Source organism: Hakea prostrata, chromosome 1, assembly GCF_041222555.1.
Source record: "Hakea prostrata isolate BN-2017 chromosome 1, UWA_Hpros_2, whole genome shotgun sequence".
Taxonomy (NCBI): Eukaryota; Viridiplantae; Streptophyta; class Magnoliopsida; order Proteales; family Proteaceae; genus Hakea; species Hakea prostrata.
Window position 1 is genome coordinate 18061421 of NC_142600.1, and position 21559 is coordinate 18082979.

General features: G+C 39.2%; 1 protein-coding gene across 1 annotated transcript in view; it reads left to right on the plus strand.

The window, feature by feature from the left end:
* Window positions 1-861: 861 nt before the first annotated feature.
* Window positions 862-21559, plus strand: part of LOC149028018 (protein IQ-DOMAIN 5-like) — a 32724-nt gene continuing 12026 nt past the window's right edge. The window contains exons 1-4 of the mRNA XM_089167871.1: window positions 862-2358; window positions 7727-7846; window positions 13598-13846; window positions 14690-14917. Of these exons, the coding sequence (XP_089023997.1) occupies window positions 7763-7846; window positions 13598-13846; window positions 14690-14917 (561 nt within the window). The 5' untranslated portion in view covers window positions 862-2358; window positions 7727-7762. The remainder of the gene's footprint in view (window positions 2359-7726; window positions 7847-13597; window positions 13847-14689; window positions 14918-21559) is intronic.

Genomic DNA, 21559 nt, shown 5'->3' on the forward strand with positions numbered 1-21559 from the left:
AACAACTTAAGACTAACTTGAATATTTTGACCTTAGCTATTGTTATTAGGGCTACTCATGTCCAGCCATCAATTTTTATGGCCAATACATGGTGATTGATCTAGAATTCTAGATTATTTAGAGAATGTGTTCAATGCATTCTTCTGTAAATTCATATAGAAAAGCAACGAACCATCCCATCAATTTATTTTCCCTAAATGACCATAATGATAACCGATAATTTGGTGTTACGTGTTGGGTTTAGAATTGTATATCATAAGGTTGATTTTGTACATGAATGGCCCATAATGTGTATTGAGGTTTTGATTTGAAGTTTCACTCCTCATATGGATTTTGTAAGGTTTGGTCAATGTCATTTTTAGTCTAGAAAAAATTGCTATTTTGCATCTGCCTCATCTGTGCTATAGAAAAAGTCAATTTAAGGACAAATAATCATTTTTATGACCAATTTGGCTTTATTTATTTTTTGATAATTTTTATTGGACCATCGAGGTCTGATTTATGTTATCTTTAGTCCAAAAAAACTAAGACTTTACATTTGTTTCTTTTTGTGCTATAGAAAAAGTCAATTTAATGACAAATTATAACTTCTATAACCAATTTACATTTTTTTTAATTTAATTTTTTTACATACATACCCCCACCTAACTTGTGATTCCCCATTTAATCAAAAAATTAATAAAAATTCATAGAAATCAAGTAAATTTTAAAATATAATCAAAATACCCTAATATATTAAAATGACTCAATTACCCTTCGCTTAAAGTTTCAACTTTCAATTCAAATTCCCTCTAATTTTTCTATACCTAGGATAATGGCCAGAAGGGCGAGACCGCTTGACCACGACAAGACATGCGCAAGCGGCAAACCCCTCTGTGCACGCTGGCCCAGTGCACTCAGCAATCTAGGTTGATTTCAGAACGACCGTGTCAGGCTCCCAAGCCTTGTTCCCCTGGCGTGTTGTAGCAGACTTTGTCTCTATCGATGCCGCTGTATTTTTCTTTCACTGCGACGTATCACTGGAGACACATGCTACGGGAAAAAAATACAGGAGATACAGTCAAGAGAAAGAACAGTGTGAAACCAGTCAGTGAGAGTCAATTGGGAGGGAAGATATGTCGATTGCGTTGGAACCGTTTGGTCGACGAACAACAGCTCGGATCTTCAGAGTTTACTTGACCAACGAAAAGATCGACAAAAGGGGAGACTGAGTTGGACTAATTGGTTTAGGGATTGATTTTTACAAACGGTTATTTCATTTCACTGCTTTTTGTTATCTTAAAGTTAATTTGGCTTCATTTCTCTCTCAAGTCTCAACACTGTGCTTCAGCTTCCATGTGTGTTATCTAGTGGCGTTTCCATGGATATCAGATGAGGTATGAGTTTCGAAATCCTACTCCTCCAAGCCCTCTCACGGGTCAGATTGGTTGATCATCTCTTTCGGCTTCATGGCAACTAAGTGTGTTATGTTTCGCCGTTTGTCGAGCTTATTATCTGAGATCTGCTAAGTATTGCATCGAATTGTGTATATACACTTCAATTTGTTAGTATCGTTGGTGGGTGTTATAGAGTTGTTGCAGATTGAAAAACCACGTCTCTACCTTCAGAATTCATGTCTTTTTTCTTTTGGCGAAATGGTCTCTGATTTTGTATGGATGATTCTCGTTTCATTTTTTGGCTGGGGTGTGCAGTTCAGAGTACTGGGTTAATTTTTGCCATGGATGCGAAACGGTCAACAATGAATTGATATTTAGAGAGACTTGTACGTTGCAGATTCTTCTTTTGTTCAATGCATTGACAATTTGTATCTGATTGTACACACGAATTCTCCTGTTGTACTAGATTTTGAATGCTATGGTAGTTCTGTAAGTCAATTCAGTTTATGGTCTATACTCTTCACTTTCAGCTAAAACCAACCCACATTTTGATATTGTTGCTGGAGCAGACCTGGTTCAGTTTCTTTCGGTTCTTCTATGCAATTAAGTAACAACAGGAAAGAAAAGATGTGAAAAGAGAAGGATGCTTCTTGGGGAGATGACGTGTGGTTCCTTTAGCAGGGAACAGTTCTGCTTTGCAGAATATTAAGATTTTGTTTATTTGTGTTTTCTTATTAGAGGGTGTGTGGTATCTCCCACTCACCTCACCCAGTAAGCATTGAAGACCCAGAATCTGGAAGAATTGGTGCAGCCATGTTGTGGACCCTAAGGTCCTCACGAGTCAACCAGTAGACATGGAGATAGAAGGTCCAACTCAGGCAGCTATACAAGAGAAGGACAAGAGTAGTAACTCACACTCAGATGGAATGGGGAGATGGGCAGTTGGATTTCGGGGGTGACACCTATGAGATGACACCACTGGGTAAAATCCCATCACATGCAATTTACCCATCTAATTACTTAGTTATGTATGTACACATTTTCGTATTTAGCAGTAATTCTAAGGAACCCCAACATACCTTTAATGAACAACCTATGGGCTCAAAACCTAGGTAAAGAAGGGAATTGAACCATGAAATTATAAGGGAAGGGGAGTAGACCAAAACTGGGATCTACAGAAGCCATATGCTAACAGCAAGACCAGCTGGTCGATAATGAGGTCTACACACTATCGACTGCCTTGCCAAACCGGTCAATAATAATTATGCGGGGTAATTTGGGAAAAGACCCTCATGCCCCTATTATAACCCCAATACAAGAAAATAGGCATTTCATATCATTTAGTATAAAATAGAACCTGAAAGAGAGAGGAGGAGACCAAGGTTTTACAGGGTTGCTGGCCAAATTGAGTTGGAGGCTACTGAGTTGCAAGGAGAACAGTGGGGAAAGGTAAATCTCACTCTCCTCAACCTCCACATATACTTTTTGTTAAGTTTGGACAAGAATGGAACTATCAATAGGTCCACTGATGCTAAGAAATGGGAAGAAACCAAAGGGTTTTTTAGATCTAATAGTTGTTGCATGTTTATTGTGTTTAAAATGATCTATTGATGTAATTGAATGGGTGATTTGGAAACCTTAGGCAAGGGGATAGATTAGAGACCAATTTGAGGGGAAAATATGTCAAAAAAATGTTGTTATAGTAGGGAAACTTCCTTGGGAAATCCAGGAATTGGGGAAGAAAAGCCCCAAAATCCGGATTGGGATTTTTGTCAGTAGTATAGGCGGTTGCTACAGCCAGCCGATGCTGTAACAATTGGCTCATTTCTAAGTATTGACAGGGTATGTTGAAATATAGGATTTGGGGACAGTTTTAGGTTAATGACTCACCCCACATTACGACTAACATGTGCACATTGTAAATAGGGGGATTTGGCTGAAGATAGAATTCATAATCCTGTATTTGGAATATCATTTGGATTGGATCAAATACCAAAGCAAGGTGAGGGGAATTTGGATGCTAGCTTTAGGCCTAATTATGCATTCTAATTGTTTCTATTGAATTGTATCAATTGCTGCATGTTTGTATAATGTAAATACAGTAGTGTACACATTTATGGGGCGCATTCATGCAGGTGGTTGTGATATGACATTATCTTGCAAAATTATACAAGTCTTATTTATTTCTTCTCATGACACAATGGAATGGAAATGATATTCGAGGTTGGCAATTTGCATCCTATATGATATACATGGGGCAGTGGCTACGGCTATCGCCTCCAACTGCTCATGCATCTCACATGCTCATGCATCCTTGTATATGCATAAACCTCATATAGTTACATTGGGTGGGATTAAACCCTATAGGATAACCACCTTATCAACAGGGGTATTGAGGTTTGGCAACCCGTGGTATGGAGTAGTGGTTTTAGTGGGCTCCCAATAAGCGGAATGGAGACTGTGAGGGGACATTAAGCACACTAATGTACCATTCATGTCATGTCGAGATAGTAGGTGCTTGAGTTATTGACATAGGGTTGTTGGAGTGTACATCCTTGAAGGATCTATACTCCTAGAATGGGGGGGGGGGATATAATGCCAATATAGTGAGTCCTTGAGGGTGGTATCACTTAATTATGATTTGTACTTCGAGTAGAGGACCTTGCATTGGGTTAGGACAAGTCCCTAACACGTGTTGGTTCTATACAAATGGTTGTGCATTTTCTTTTCCTTAAGTGCTGATGATGATGAGAGAGTGGTGAGACGATGAGGGAATGAGATGATGGTGAGATGAGATTCGAGCGGATTGAGAGACCATTGATCCCGGTCATGGTGCGGAGTGTGGCCTTTACCCCTAACCCCCAGTCATGGATTGAGTGTGGCCGTCCCATAGAGGATCGGTATTACTTTAAAGCATGGTACAATAGTCAGAGACCTACATGATAATATATGTTTATAAATAGCTTGTAGGAATTGTGTGTGATGCATGATGAATGTGCTTGCTTCCACTCACGAGTTTGGTGGAACTCATCCTTAAGGAATTCTTCTGTTTTAGATGCTGTCAAAGGACCTGAAGATGAACAAACCTGGGGAAGTGAGAAATGTGGAGTTTGGGGAACCTTTTGTGCTTGTACACGATGTGTTATGTTGCTGTTATATGTGTTCCAATGGTTCTCATATATCTTAGGGAGGGGCATACTTACTCATATACATTTCATTATAAAGATTCTTCATTAACATTTTCAAGGGATAATCGTAATGATTAAGGTATATTTGGTAAGACCCCTTACATATTGACTTTCATTAGAACCTTATTAATGATTCATTTTCCTTTACTCAATGGCGTGGATATTATAAATGATGTTTGACTACAGTACCGTATCTGGTGGTCTGATAGGGGATTGTGTAAGAGACTCTGGGTATTTTGGGTAGATCCAGCATGCCTAGGGCGGGGTATGACAGCTTGGTATCAGAGCTACTGCCCTAATCAGCTATACATTTATAATTTCAGCGCCAAAACTGATGCAACAATAGCGAAAACATTAGAACAAAAAATGATAGCATAGCACAACATAGAATAAGTAGATGCAAGAACAAGAAGTCACTGAACTAAACAAAAGCCATAATATCCACATGCAAAAGATATTAATATGGGGATTACATCAAGTCTTCATATAGAGACCTAATAACAGCAGGAAATTACAACCCTAGTAGACAAGTTTGCAAATCTGCAAACCCCGAGAGAATAAGTAACAAAATACAGAGATATGAAGCTAACTGAACTAGAAATAACAAGGTGTGGAAGAGCCCGGTGCCACCTGTGGGAAGTGCTGGTCCCAACTAGACCTGTAAATGGATTGGATTCGGATTCGGATACACTAGTATCCGAATCCGAATCCGAATAGCAAAACCCGATCGATCCGAATCCAAATCCGAATCCGGTAGAAATGTATAAAAGGCATCCGAATTCGAATCCAAAATATTATCAGATATCCGATAATAATCTGATTTGATAAACTATCCGATTATTGATTGGTGATTGTCATTTTTTAAATTTTTTATTTCTGATTTCCAATTTTCGATTACCGATTACCGGTTTCCGAATCCGATTATTAGCCCCTTTTTTAGATAAATGTGTTTAATACTTTACTTTAACCGGATAATATCCAATTTCCGATTATCCGGTTACCGATTACCGGTATCCGAATCCAATTATCATCCATTTTCAAAGAAAAAAATGTTCAATACTTTACTCTATCTGGATAAATTTTTATTTGGATATTATCCGATCCGATAATCAATTATCCGAATCCGAATCCGGTTGCTTAGTGGACATATGCAGATATTTTCCAGTAAGAAAAGTTCCGGATATGGATACTCTAAAACGAATATGAATGTGAATTCGGAGGCGGATTTTGGCTATCCATTTACAGGTCTAGTCCCAACATTGGTGGAACTCCTCCTTCCTCTTGAGATGCTCATCTATATTGTTGATGGGCTCCGCTAGACGATCAACTGCATTGCTTAACTGATTGAGGCAAACAACTACATCCAGCCACATAGGACTGACCTGGGGAGGAGGTGGCATAGAACTAGGAGTATCCTCAGATGCGCCCCCAAACTTGAATCGTGAATGTGGAACCTTGGAGGAAGCCAATATAGGATCCTCAGTAACCACATGATCTATAGGAATGTCATCAGCTCCAACCTGATTGCCCTTCTGCTGCTCTGCATCTGCTGGCACATCACCCTCCCCCTCGCTCACATGAAGTGGGGAGCTAGGCTCGCGAACCCCATCTTTAAGAATGACCACTGGTCTATTGGGAGGCCCATGTTGACAAAAGTATCTTTTCCCTCAAGATCCACATTGCAAGTATTGAAAAAACTCGGGTTAGAAGACCTCCTTCCATTTCCACGCTTTAAATTGGTTGACTAATAAATCTTTTCTTGTGTGCATCATCAAATACTGTTGTTTTCTTCAATGATTTCAACAAGAAAGTGAAGGCAAGTTAATGATGAATACTAATGTGAGTTGGTTCTCCTGAGAATAGCGAGTAGGAAACCAGTAGTCACAAGGAAACACAAAAGTTGAGGACAAAGAAGAGATTAATAGTCAACAGACAGTAGTCCTCCCATAACTAGGATAGTAAGTTCTAACTAGAAAAAAAAAAAAAAAAAAAAAAAAAAAAAAAAAAAAAAAGTAATTTCTAACACTAAGACTCCCCATGATGGGGACACTCCCTTGTGTAAAGCTGGATCATGACAGGCCTAGCCCTAGGCAGGATTTTCTTGAATTAAACTCAATGCTGATTTGGTCTTTTTAAAAAAAGAAAAAAAAGGCAACCCTTGTGTAAAGCTGGATCACGAGGGACCTAATTCTTGTCCATATATAGAGTAACTTGATGTAGAATGCCCATCGGATCTTCCACGCTGGTCTTGATCTTCTCTTAGCTTGACACATTGGAGTTGGCGTAAGTGTTAGCATGGTATAACGGCTATTATAACTATATAGCGAATTCCTTGGTTGGTGTGTCATTCACGCTGACATGGCATTGAGTATCTCGTATAATGCAGATATGGGGCTAGATTCTTGAGCCCCTTCCAATTACGGCTTTGGGTGTTCCCAAGCTTCATCCACGTGGGGTTGCTCCTGAGAAGGGTACAAGTCTTCTTCTTCAGGTTAGCATCTCGATCTCTTGTCCTGATCTATCTCTATATTCTCCTGAGGACATAGGGTCAAGTCCCTTGGCTGACTCAAACATTCCTAGTCAGAGGGCATGGACCTGGTCGGCCCACTGGTTCGGGACCAAGTCGGGTTACTGACAGGAATTTGTACGAGTTGGTATATTAGGGATTTATTGTATATAATATGGTGTGATTATATGGGGCATACATTCATAAGGATAAGTATACATCCATAGGTAGGTGAATGGGTAATAAAGAGAATATACCATCCAAAAGAGCTAGGATTACATGGTTATGATCATCTAATTAGTGTAGTTTTGTTTTGTTTTCCTTTTCCCCCCCCAACTGGAGGTAATTCTTGTGTAAGCCCACTGAATCTTTTGCTCTCAAAATGCAAAAATGCAGATCAATCATGTATGCACTTCATGGAGATATTTCTGTTGTACTTTATGTCTGAAATAAATATTACAATTTTTTTTGTTTTAATATTTATGGATATGTACAATTGAGAACCAATTTGATATTTTCAAGAAATTAGTGTTTATCAAGTAACTCCAATACAAGCTTATCCTTCATCTTTTCACAAAATGTTTGCTTGGCTGCTGATATTATGTCTCACAAAAGAATTACAGGACAGCAGCTGATTTTTCAGTGGCCTGTTGCAGGTTTTTGTGTCTGCTAGAGATAGAGTGATTGTCATCATGGGTGGCTCTGGGAAGTGGCTGAGAACATTGATTGGTTTAAGGAAGTCAGAAAAGTCACAATCTTTGGATAAGGATGAGAATGTCAGTTATACTGTTTTCTGTTGAAGTATTGGTTACAAAATTGTTATTTGCGAGTTTTGTCATCTTATTATTTACCAGGCAGAAATCCCTGAAGGCATGCTGTTTTTTTCTTAAGTTATGGATTTGTATAAATTAGAAACTTAATCAACCTTGGCAGCAGGGGATCAGCAGTTATTACTCTTAGACTACAATCTGAGCAAACCATATGTATATATAAAAGAGAGATCTAGGTGTTGTCATTGAATTTGTCCATCACTCTGTCCTCTTGGTAAATTGGGCTGTTCCTATGCTAGCTTTTCATTCTAAGTCTTGATTTTGTCATTGACGTGTTCAGCATGGTGGATTTCAGGTAAGTGTTGTCTACCATCTTGATTGAACCTTACCTCACTTGCAAGTTGATTTGGGTTGACTGGAGTACTGTGACATGCTCTTTTTTTAATTTTTAATTTTTTTTATTGACGTATGAGTGGTGACACTAATGTGGTTTGTAGCTCTGACACCCCCACCTGAAACCCTGGTTGAAATATGATTGTGATGCCCTAAGACATCCTCATGACCCATCAAGATCACAGATTCAATATTTTGAATCTCACAATAAACTAGAGTACATTAATCAAAATGCAGTGGAAACAAGAAGACAAAAGTTATTCGTCCAAAAAAATAAATAAAATAGACATAAGTTAATAAAATTATTGTTAGTGGAAGACTGGGTGTTAAGGTACATCAATAGTCTTTCTGTGTTGCTTTACACAAGATGTATATAAAATCCATTTATCTGATATTAATGACTCAAAAGTACTGAAAAAGGATCACCCTAATATGTCATGCGAAACCTAGAGAAGAGACAAACATCATAGAGACAATTGGGGTTGTGTCCTTCAACTTAGTTGCCAAATAGTCATCATCAGTTTCAGAATCCAAGCTGTGCATATCATCTGGCAATAGTGGTCCGTCTCATCCAATAATATCAAAAATAGAATTTCCTTGATTATGAGTTCCACTAAAGTGAGAGGATGACATGCAAACAATCACTATCTTGCCTATGCATTAGTTCATTTTAATTATATAAGCCTATCAGTCAGATACAGAATACCTAAGTCAAAAAAAGTATATGCACCACAGCAACATGATAGACAGTATCTTTAGAAATCATGTACATTGGTATCCAACAATAGAAACCCTAGTTAGGAAATTCCATACATAGTGTATTTTGTTAACCCCCTAATAAACCTGTACTATTGTTCGTTGCCATCAAGTCCACACCTGCCCAACCATGCTTTTGGGCCAGATGGCTTTAGTATGGGCTTCTTTAAAGCCTTGTGGAGTTTCCTTGAAGAGGCCTTCCTTAGTGCTGTTTGTAGCTTCTTCTTCAACCCTGTCTAGCTTTTCTCAATCAACTAGACCTTTATTTGTCTTTTTTTTTTTTTGGATGAATAAACAATTGTATTAAAGAGAAAGGAGTACAAGGTCTTTAAGTAGAAGACCGAAAAGGAGAACCAAGACCTCAGGAGACAACAATAAGGTTGTTCCTTGGGGTATCATCAACAGGGGGGTGGGGAGTAGCTACCAATCTAGAGGAAACGTCAAAATAGATGGCATTCCAAATCTGATCTATAAAGCGAGATTTGGAAGTCCATCTTTAAAGATTGCGCTCCCACCATAGATGATGGACTAAGGCACAGAACACAAGCTTACCAATCCGATCACAAATGGAGGAACTCGAAAAGTTTATCAAAATCCAGGACCAATCTCGACCAAATCCAAATGAATGCTTCGAACAGGGCCAAATGGAGGAGAGGGCTTTTTCCCAGATAGATTTGGAAAACGGGCAGGAAAAGAAGAGGTGCTCAAAGTTTTCCAAAGCGGACCAGCAGAGGATGCAATTGGGGTTAACAAGGATGTGGCGGTCAGGGAGGAATGCTTGGTGGGGAGGGCTTGGTTGAGGGCTCTCCAGAGGGTGAGGGAGTGGAGGGGAATGAAGCCTTTGAACCAGACCAAGGGGGGCCAGGGAGGTTTAGGGTTATGGGGTCCAAGGAGGTTCTAGGCCAAAGAGGTGGTAAAGGATTTGGTGGGGGATGGTAGCCAAATGGTGATGTCATGGGAGGAGTTGGAGAGATGGGGAAGGGAGTCCCAAACTTGTGTGAGCATGGGAAGGGGGGGGGGGTCCAAGACCCATTAGAGATGAAAGCTGATAAGGGGGTGGTTTTGGGGATACGGGAGTCATAGACAGTGCGGGGACCTAAGTGATTATAGAGAATGCCCATCGGATGCCACGGGTCAAACCAAAAGGAAGTGGAAGATCCAGTAGAGATGAAGATAGAGATGACAGAGATAGCCTGGGGGGTTGAGGAGAAGGATTTTCCTCCAAACCCATGAAGGATTGGAGGGCATAGGAATAGTCCGAAGATAAGAATATACCCACCTAACTCAAATAGAATCATGCTTTGAGGCAATTTTCCAGATAGTTTGAGGAGGCAGGCCAAGTTAACATCAGAGACCCGGCGGATACCTAGGCCCCCCTTAGATATGGGGCGGTAGATGGAGGACCAACTGACAGGGTAGATGGGCGAGAGACTTCCTACCCTTTCCAGAGGAAACCACAAAATAAGGATTCCATCGCATGGATGGTGGCTTTGGGGGAGGAGAAGATGCCACACCAGTAAAGATAAGTGGATTGGAGCATAGATCAGATGAGGACCACTCGGCCAGCAAAGGATAGAAGTTTGCCCTTCCAAAGCTGCAATTTCTTGCGGACCTTTCTTTGTCTTATCCCTAAGAAACCTGGTGCTTCCTCTATTGCAAACTTTGGGCCTATATCTGTTTGCAATCTCCTTTATAAATTCATTGCCAAGATTCTCCCCAATCACATTTGGCACGTCATTCCCTCCATTGTCAGAAAAAACCAATCTGCTTTCATCTCGGGTAGGAGCATTGTTGATAACAGTCTCCTTTGTGCTGAGATTTTTAGGGGTTTGATTGCAGTTCTCACTCCCCAGCTGCCCTCTTGAAAATTGATCTCCACAAAGCTTTTGAATCCCTTAGATGGGACTTCATCCTTGATGTTCTAACCCTGATGGGGTTTTAATGGGGGACAGTTTATAGAAGAAAGAAGGATATAAAGAAGATAGGTGGAAGAAGGAGAAATCTGAGAACAATCAAGCTTGAAGAAGGAGAAGAAGGAGAAGAACACTTATAAGAAGAAGAAGAAAAGAGGGGAGAGAGAGAGACAGAGAGGGGGGGGGGGGCTGCTGCAAATGCACAAAGCTAAAGCTTCAATTCTTATTTTCTATTCCATCCTCAATAAGCTGATTACAAGTGTTTAAATAACAAAACAAACATACTTGATACGAAAACAACTATAATAGGACTCTTGGTAATTTAAAACTAACAAAAGAATGATCCTATTAGGACTCTTAGGAATTTAAAACTAACTAAAACTTATCCTAGATATTCTACCCAAATAAAAACTTTGATTACATGATTATCTCAATAATAAATAACAAAATTCTAAATTATCTCTAGAACTCCCACAAAAAACAGTTCCTATTTTATCTCCTTGCAAGCTGGAGTTTGGGCCCACCAAATTTGAATCTATTTCCATGCAAGCTGGACTTGGGGCCCACCAAATATGAAATTATAATCTAAGTTATTGTTCACGCTATTGTAGCGTGAACAGTAGCTTCTGGTTGTGCTGCATCAATTTCTCCCTCTCTTAAAAAAAAAAACTCGTCCTCGAGTTTCATAGAAAAAAATCTGTCTCACGATTGGCACCATAAAAAAAAGGATTTGATAGGTTGTTGTAGCATTGTTCACAATTACTGAGAAAAGAAATTAGGGGCAATAAAGCAAGGATGAAGAATAGAAAGATCTCAAGGAGGAAAATAAAACAAGGAAGAGAGAAAAGAAGGTTGAACAAACCATGAGATAAAGAAGAGATCTATCCAGGTTTGGGCTCTAATACCAAATAATGGGGGACATAATAGAGTAGAAAGAAGGATATAAAGAAGATAGGGGGAAGAAGGAGAAATCTGAGAAGAATCAAGCTTGAAGAAAGAGAGGAAGGAGAAGAACACTTATAAGAATAAGAAGAAAAGAGGAGAGTGAGACAGAGGGGGGGGGGGCTGCTGCAAACGCACAAAGCTAAAGCTTCAATTCTTATTTTCTATTCCATTCTCAATAAGCTGATTACAAGTGTTTAAATAACAAAACAAATATACTGGATATGAAAACAACTATAATAGGACTCTTAGTACTTTAAAACTAACAAAAGACTGATCCTACTAGGACTCTTAGGAATTTAAAACTAACTAAAACTTATCCTAGATATCATACCCAAATAAAAACTTTGATTACATGATTATCCCAATAATAAATAACAAAATTCTAAATTATCTCTAGAACTCCCACAAAAAACAGTTCCTATTTTATCTCTTTGCAAGCTGGAGTTTGGGCCCACCAAATTTGAATCTATTTCCATGCAAGCTGGACTTGGGGCCCACCAAATATGAAATTATCATCTAAGTTACTGTTCATGCTACTGTAGTGTGAACAATAGCTTCTGGTTGTGCTGCATCAGGTTTCCCCTCTTTTGTCCACTTTGTCGAAGTCTGCATCTCCACCCCCTTCTTCTCTATCATCATCAATGGCTCTTAGGCGGGCTACTTTCCCTCTTGTGTTGGCATTTGCCAAGGTTGTTCCCTCTTCCCCTACCTCTTCCCCTTATCCCTTGAAGTCGTCTCCAGAATTATCCAATCCAAAACCAATCAGCATCATCCTATCCCCAAGTGTAAAGCCCATAAATTAACTCATGCCTTTGCTGATGATATCATGATTTTCTCCAAAGCCTCCCCCTCTTCCTTTGAGTTAGCCTAGAAAAATCCCTTTTATTCTTGGCTGGTGTCTTTGACACAACAAACGCCGCCCTCCTGCATCTCACTGTTTCCTCCCTAGTTCTCTCCCTGTCACCTACCTTTGGCTGCTCCTAATCCCTGACAAGCTCACTAACCAGCACTGCTTTCTGATGCTTGGTCGAAAATGCAGAAAACCCCCTCTGTGAAAGGCAAGCTTCTCTTGTTTGCTGGTAGGGCTGTCTTGATTAGGTCTATCCTCCAATCTTCCTAACTCTTCTGGTTCAACATCTTTTCTATCCCTAAAGCTACAAACCGTGCCATGGAAGCCGTTTGTGCTTTTTACTTGAAAGGCCAACAATCCTCCCGATTCCTCCAGCCCATCAGCTGGTCCTCTCATGTATTATTTTCTTTTATTTCTTTTCCATTGTCATTGTGATAGTAAGGTGGTGATGGTTCTCTTGTTCTATTTTCTTTTATCCTTTGGCAAAGTTATTGTCTGTGTTTTCCATTTACTGATCGATGACAGTCCCTCATCCCTCATCATATTCTTATTTTTCTTTCCAGTAAACCCTAATCTATTTCTACTTTCAACCTATTCCAAACATGCTTTTCTGGCAGTTCAGTACTATATCTTTGAACCACTGGACTGTCCTAGATGAAGGTGTGTCCTGATGGAGAATCTTTGTCGTATAAATTCACAATATGGATTTGATCCCTTTAGCAAATCTTAGAGCTCTGGGAGATTTTTTTCCCTTCTTTTTTAGATCACATGATGAACTTGAGCTGTAGGCTCAATATTGCTAGTATAATGAAATCTTGTCTTATAGTGACGTGGTGAACTTTCTTTGTAACATTTTCTTCCATCGTTGAGGGCATTTATTGTAATTTTTGAATGATGTAGAGGTCAGCACCTGTTAATCGGTTTTGGAACCGGAGAAGACATTCTGTGGACATCGATTGTCATACTCTTGAAGATGAGTTTGTTCACAGCTCAGATCCGTTAACAGGGGACACAAAGGTCCAAATGAGTTCAGATGCGTCTAGCTCCCCTGCTAGCTCACTACAAATACAGCCTGCTGCTCCAGTTGAAAAGAATGTCAAAGAAGAAGAGGCTGCTACCTGCATTCAAACAGCATTTAGAGGATTTCTGGTATTAAAATATCTGTTGTTAATTCATATGCTGTAGCATGTAATATCTGAAGAATCATCTCCACTAGTACCTCTTACTGTTATTTGGAAATCGTCAGCAATCAAATTGGGTTTGATTTATTCATCCCCAAATAAAAAAAAAATTGGAGCCACCAAATTCAGGTTACATTATTCAGAATTTCTGGTGTTGAAGTTTCTTTTTTAATTCATATTGCTGTAGCCTGTAATATCTGAAGAATCATTTGCATTGGCACCTCTTACTGCTATTTGGAAATTAGCAATCAAAGTTGGGGTTGATTTATTCATTCTCTCCCCCACCCCCCAAAAAAAAAAAAAAAAAACACCAAAAGAATTAAATAAAAATTGGTGGTCAATTTCCATCAAATTCGAGGTTACATTAATATCTGAAAAGCTCATTATTTATGTCTAATTAAATTCCTTAATTAGTTTGCTTCTTTATTTATATTGTAACTCTGATCCTGAATGCTAATACTGTAAATAAAAGAAAAACATGTGGTGGGTTAAAACTCACATGAATGATTGGAAACCATCTCAATATCAATATCCTGGATAGAAGCATGTATTACATTTAATTTATTGAGAGTCAATTATATGTTGCTGAGTCACTATTTTGGTTTCCTTATGTCCTTATCTCTGGAGTCTGGATGACATATTATATTTAGGAACCAATTTATTTACTGATTATTTACTGATGATCTTGCTGCAAGATGTTGGTTTTCTCTCCTTTGAGTTCATAAATTAATTTTCTCTTCTTTAGTTTGTGTTTAACTGTTAGTGTTATTGGTCTTGAAATATGAGTGCAATCTTTGGTTGATATTCCCAGTCTAGACGAGCACTTAGGGCTTTGAAAGGATTGGTGAGACTTCAAGCCCTTGTTAGGGGTCATGCTGTGAGGAAACAAGCTGCTATAACCCTTCGTTGCATGCAAGCGTTGGTGAAAGTTCAGGCTCGTGTTCGAGCACGCCATGTTCGTATGGCATTGGAAAGCCAGATGACACAGCAGAAACTTCAGCAACAGCCTGTACATGAGGCTCACGTTCAGGAAATTGAGGTAAGATAAACCTTCTAAAGTTAAGAGTGAAAATTGACCATGTCCATTTGTTTTTCTGCACAGATTAAGAAGATCCTGCATCTTGAGCATTTTGAGAACTGAAACTTTGTTTGAATTTTCATTGGCTTCTTATATGCTTATTAACTAACTTTGCCTTGTTATGTATTAAGATCTGATATAGCCATTTATTTCTCTTAATCAGGTGCATTGGTGGAAGTTCAAAACTTTCTGGTCTTGTTTAGATTTGATTTATATGTTTGTGGTTCAATATGACTCGAATAAGAGTGAGCCCACTATAGTTTAAGTTTCAGTCTTCCTTGGGCTTCAATTTTTGTTTATAAATTAAAATGTAGTCTCGCAAGGTTGAGGCCCAATTCAACCAAGATTTGTGTCAGAAGATTCAAGACCAACTCCAAGGCCAAATAAGAGGGTTAGGTTAGGTTCCAGTAGGGTGTAGGGGATGACTCCTATGAGTTGATCTCAAATGGGCTCCTGTTTGAAAGCTTGCTTTGTGGTTTTGTGGTTAGTGATTGAGATGCTAACTGGGCAGGTTCAACTGTTTTCAGATTGATTGGTTTAGTATAGGTTTATTGGCTACTGGAGGGTTTATTGATATGGTTGGATTTCGGGGGGGGGTTTGGGGGCCCGGTGTTTCGCCCTTTGGGGGGGGGGGGCCCCCTGGGGGGGCCCCCCCCCCCCCCCCCCCCCCCCGCCGCAAGTGTTTATCATTTGAAAATCTTTTAATGTTTTATTTTGACCCATTTTTCAAACGGCCAAAAAAAAAAAGGAAAAAAAAAAAAAAAAAAAAAAAAAAATTCATCGAGATGCTGCTGTTGTGTTTTGTCTTTTTTATCTTGTGAAAAAAGGGTGACCCAACGAGATGAGAGAACAATGTTTATATGTTTACATGCTCTTGACTAAGTTCCACACATCACAAGGTACCCACATATCTTAGAATCAGATGACAAGGTTAAGGCTATTCTATCTACTTAGTTTTATAGATTAACGATAGTTCATGAATAAGACAAAATAAAAAGAAAAATTACTGGCTTATCTAATCATTATAGAGTGAAGAAATGAAAAACATTACTATTTATTTTTTGAAGGAAAAAAATGAAGTGAATAAGAATTATAATTGGATAGTGGCTCTTCTTGTCATTACATTTAAAAAAAAAAAAAAAAAAAGAGATTTTTGTTAAAACAATCACATATTGATTGAGTCATTTCGTTTGAAACAATTATGAATGAAAGAGACAATGTTTTACGGAATACTTTTCTTTTTTTTTCCTTCAGAAATTTTGGTAAATAAGACAATAAATAAAATGAGAAAATGCTGGCTTTTCTAATCTTTGTAGAATAAAAATAAGAAAAAAAGAAAAAGATTGCTTTCTCTTTTTTGAATTAAGAAGTGGAATTATAATTCAATAGTTGCTCTTCTAGTCAACACAGTTAGAAATAATAGAGATTTTTTGTTAATTGAGTCATTTTCCTTTGGTGAGATCCAATGTGTGAATGAAAGAAACAATTTTTTTACAAATTTTTATTTTATTTTATTTATTATTATTATTTTTTGTCTTTGCTTCAGAAATTTTCATGGTATCAATTGATTCAGCAATTGGGTTAGTGGAGTTATTGTGTCATTAGTAAAGGGTTTTGGAGAGAGTAGGGGGTTTATGGTGGGTTGATGCTCTCCAGATTTGAGTGGATTTGGATGGCTGCTGGGATAAATATGGGATTTGTTGATTTTAGGTCAAGTAGTTAGGGTTTCAATTGTGATTTCATGGTTTCTAGGGTTACTGTTACTGGAGAGGGATGGGGTTTGAATCAAGTGGTCCAGGTATAGGGGGCTGTAGCATATGAAGTTAGGGTTAAATCTAATGGTGGTTGATGAGTTATGCATTTGGCTGGAAGAAGGGACCAAACAAGGGTTTTGGAAGTGAAAATGGAAACTAAAAAGTGACTAGGAAAGGGGATGGGGTGCTGGCCTCTAGCTTACCTTGATGCGGGGGCCTTGACTTCAGTGATGGGGGAGATGAAGTAACCAATTGACGGTTAAGTCTACCGCAGTAGGATCAAGGATGTAACTCACCAAGAGCCTAATAATCCACCAAAGCTGAAACAGAAAATCTGTACTTTGATTTGTTGAATTCCCTGAAAGAAGAGGTGGGGAAGCTGTTTTTTTTTGGGGGGGGGGGGGGGGGGTTTATTTTATATATAGCTTTACATAGGAAGTCCTATTGGAATTAGGACTTAAAAACGACTATACTCAGGACTTAAACTTAGGACTCCTAGAAGACTGGTTATCCTAATTCATGGGCTGTTATATGACTGAAAATACAAGTATACAACTGCTATAAAAAAAGGGATAAGGAGACTTGGAGGCATTTATGCCCCTTACTTAAAGTTAGGCAGATATACATGTTTGCCCCCAACAAACTGCCCAACTGAAATTACATGACTGCAGAAAAAATTCAGTAGAGTAAGTACTAGTAGACTGACAAGTGCTGCTTGGAGGCAGCCCTAGAGCAAGCTTAAGGGCATCACTTCGGCTTCTTCTTCTTGGGGATGTAGGTCTTAGGACCTGCATGAAGGACAAACAAAGAAGCCAGTTAATGTTTGATAATCATCTAGTGCATAAACCTGTTTCTTTACAAATAGTAAGGGGCAGGTTAAGTACAGGCCTCATGGAATGTTGCTTCTTAGTCTTGATGCAAAGGTGAGTGTAGGGCTTAAATGGGAATGCACTCTAGAATCAATTCCTTAAGTGTTGTGGCTATTATGATGATAAAATGAGTTTGATGTAGTTCTAGATAGATGGGATCATGGGAAATCAACTAGAGCCAACAACCAGGATCTTCAATAGACAGGCAACTCAAGTTTGTCAATTTAGGGTTTTGGGTCAAAACTAGGATAGGGTTGATCAGATGTAGGATTTGATAGTAGAGTTATGTTAGGTGAATGAAGGGGAGTCTATCAGTGAAGCTTGGGGTTTCATGAATTGTTGAATATTGTTGAAATTTTTTTTTTGGAAAAAAATTAGGGTTAGGATTTCGGATTTTTGTGGAGTGAAGAATGGGGGAATACAGGGTTTTGGTTGGTTAGGATGCAGCCAAGCTTGATTGGTGTTGTTAGGGGAGTATGGGGGGAATAATCGGTCAGAATTGTATTTAATTCTGATGGGTTCGGCGGGGTGAATTTAAGGTTTCCTAGGAAGAATATAAGATGGAGATAGCGATGCAGATCCAACATCTTTTTGGGCCTGCTTCCTCCAAGAATAAGCCCAGGGATGGTCACGTCAGGATTGGGCCCCTTGTCCATTGGTTTATTTACCAGTGAACCTTCTCATGGGCCCGAAACAATGGCTCTACAAAGATACACGAATTAACTTCATTTTTTGGATCCACTTTGAAGTGATCACACGATTAGGTTAAATGGGTTAGTTGCTAGTCTATAATTTAAATCAAGTTAGTTTTAAAAGAGTCATGAGTCTGTTTTTTTATTTTTATTTTTTGGATGATTAAATAATTCATTACCAAAGAGAATAAAAGGAAATACAAGAGCATAAGCAACAAACCCTAGACAAAGTGCCTCAACTAACAAGCAACGGCATTGAACCAAGCAACTACCTAAGAGCAACAATTAAAGCGAACTCGACACACAAGCACAAGTGGCCCAATGCCAAAGTAAGAGGCATCGAGCCTAGCAACCATCTGAGAGCAACAATAAAAGCAAACTAGTTATACATTGCAAAAGGCCCGTAGCCATACATAGAAAGGGCCCCAGCTAAACCGACGTAGTCTCTCGTTCAATCCTATCCATGAGAAGCCTTTCTTATAACAATGCACATGGACCTATTAATGTAGATACCGATTTGATTGATCAAAACAATACCCAAATAGGATCTTTTCACAGGGAGACAATTGCAAATTTGATGGACTTAAAGTGAAACAGAGTTTAGATGGGAAAAGGGCTGAAACTAGAATGGTATTATAATGGGCTAAGTAGATCTTCAAATAAGGGCAGAACTATAATGAAGAAAGTGACAATAACAATGTAACATGTAACACCCGGGCTTCACACCTTAAGGTGGATCGATTGGATCGAACACCAACCTACCTTGATCAAACACAAGGGTTCTCCAAAGAGAAGGAATGCTAACAAAGCAAATTGATTTCAATAGATGAGTTGTTTCTTCACCACTTACATAAGTCTCTTTATATAGCATTCTAAAGAGACATAAACATTAATGGCAACATCTAATCACTAGCTAACACCACCTACCTATTAATAACTCAACTACTACCTAACTCTTGACAAAGGAGAACTCCATTGACAATGAGTTCTCTTATTTTCAAACTAAAGCCTCTTTTATTGACTTTCCAAAAACTAGATTTAGGCTTAGGTCTAGACTATGAAGTTCAACATATGTGGGCTAACTTTAACCCACAAAAACAGCCCTAGCCCATGAAAACCATAGGCTGATTCAGGTGACAACTTTAGGCCTTTGATGGGCCTAACCCAATGGGCTTCTTCTTTCGTAAATATGTCTTCAATTCTGCATCACCTATGTAGTAGCACCACAATTGCAATGAAGTTAGCATCACAAGATTCAAACAAAGAACGAAGAGAACATAGCGAGTTCAAAACACATTCCAGAGAGTTAAACAACGATAGTCCTCATGGCTTTCCCCCAAAGCTAGAGAAGCCATCAATGGCTAGAACCCTCGACGAATTGAAGCAAACCCCAAAAACAGGAAGGGAAGAGGAGAAGAATTTGAATCTGAATCTAAGGTCGAGCCTGAAACAGAGAGACCAAAAACGATGGTTCTCATGGCTTACCCCCTAACACAAAAGAGGCCAAAGAGGAAAAGAATCCTCAACGAAATGAAGCTGATCCCAAAAACAGGAAGGGGAGAGGGAGAGTGAAGGAGAGATAAAGAGAGGAGAAGAATCCGTATCAGAGTTCGGACTCAAGTCGGAGAGGACTACAACGATACCCCTTAAGGCTTCCCTTGACACCAAGGATCCATCAAAATGACTGCAAAAAATCCTTCGATGCATAGCTGCAACTCCATTGATCTAGGCCTTCACGCCTTTGGGTTATGAGGAGACAATAGTAAAGCCAGATCTATAGTGGTTCAAGGAAGAAATAGAAAAGCTAACAACTGTTTGGTAGCTGATGACTAGGTTTTCGTTTGGCGGTTCTGGAGGCGGAGAGATGTTGGCGGTCCTTCACTATGTGTCTCTCCACCTCCTTCTCCCCTTCTCCTCTCTCTCTTCTCTCACTCTTCTCCTCGACCGGTGTCTTTGGAGGCCGAGAAACTCTGGTGGTCCTCCGCCGTGTGTCTCTCCGCCACCCTCTCCTCCTTTTGCTCTTCTCCTCTCATCGTCTCCTCTTTGTTTCGAAAATTATCTAGTCATGCTCTCTTATTTGAGCGCCTTTCTCCTCCCTCTGGGCTGTTTTTGCAGAGGCTAGGTCCATCATGATCTCAGATTTGAGATTTGCCCTCCTCTTCCCTTTGCTTTTCCTCTCTTGTTCTCTCACGAGGTTGGGTCGAACTTTCTCTCTTCCCTTTGATTCTCTTCTTCTCCTTGTTTCTTCTCCTTCTGTTTCTTTGGAGTGGTCGAGCTACATATCAGTTCTGTTATCTGAACTCCCTCTCGGCTTCTCCTCTTCTCTCTTCTTCTCATTCTCCTATTCTCCCGGCCTTTGTCAAAAAAAAAAGGCGTGTCGGAGTCTGAAAGGAGTTTGTTAGAGAGTTAATTAAAGAGTGAGTTTCCTTTTATTATTTCTATTTTAGGAGTCCCTTTTCCTTTTAAATTGCAAGTTGTAAGGTTGTATGCCACATTTTTTTTATATGCCTGATTGAGGAAGAATAAGGTTGACAATGTTAAAGTAATGCTAAAAATCAGGCTAGCATTAGTAGAAGTTGGTAGAAGCATGTATTTAATACCTAGGGTTCTCCATCATCTTCATCCTAGCTTCTTTAAAGTTGGTTCCATTATTTGTGACAATTTGGACCACATGATCCACTCCATCCTTCAACACCAATTCCTTTTGCAACTTATATCTGTATTTTACATCCTTCTTCTCCTTGGATGCATCCACTGACTTGAGGAACATCGTCCTCCCATCACAATTCAACATGAAATTGATGGACTGTCTAGAAGGATTAGTCTAACCATCACACATAACAGTACCCGTAGTGAGCTCACTTAGGCTTCAATCCCGCAATGTAAGTTCCAGTATTTCGAGGAAACCTCACAACACTGTCACACCTCACAAAGTGCTTACCCCTTTTCTTGCCCCCAATCCCTATCTTTAGGATGGGTTCCCCAATCCCCTACAAGAATTGAATCATTTAGGTTATCCCATAAAGACTATTTATAAAGAAACCTAAAACCCTAATCCCTATACTCTTTGACACTTAGAACCGATCATTTTTCCCCCTGGAGTCGAGGATCTTTCTAGATCTTTGTTATTTGTGCATGGCTGATCAAGATCGGTACATTGTGGGTGGTAAAAAAGATAAATATTCCCAGTAGCGTGAGTTATAAGAAATTTCCGTTTCATTAGCCTATAACACCTTACCTTACGCTTATGTCGTGTTGCTAATACTTGTCACAATGTCGTCCTTATCC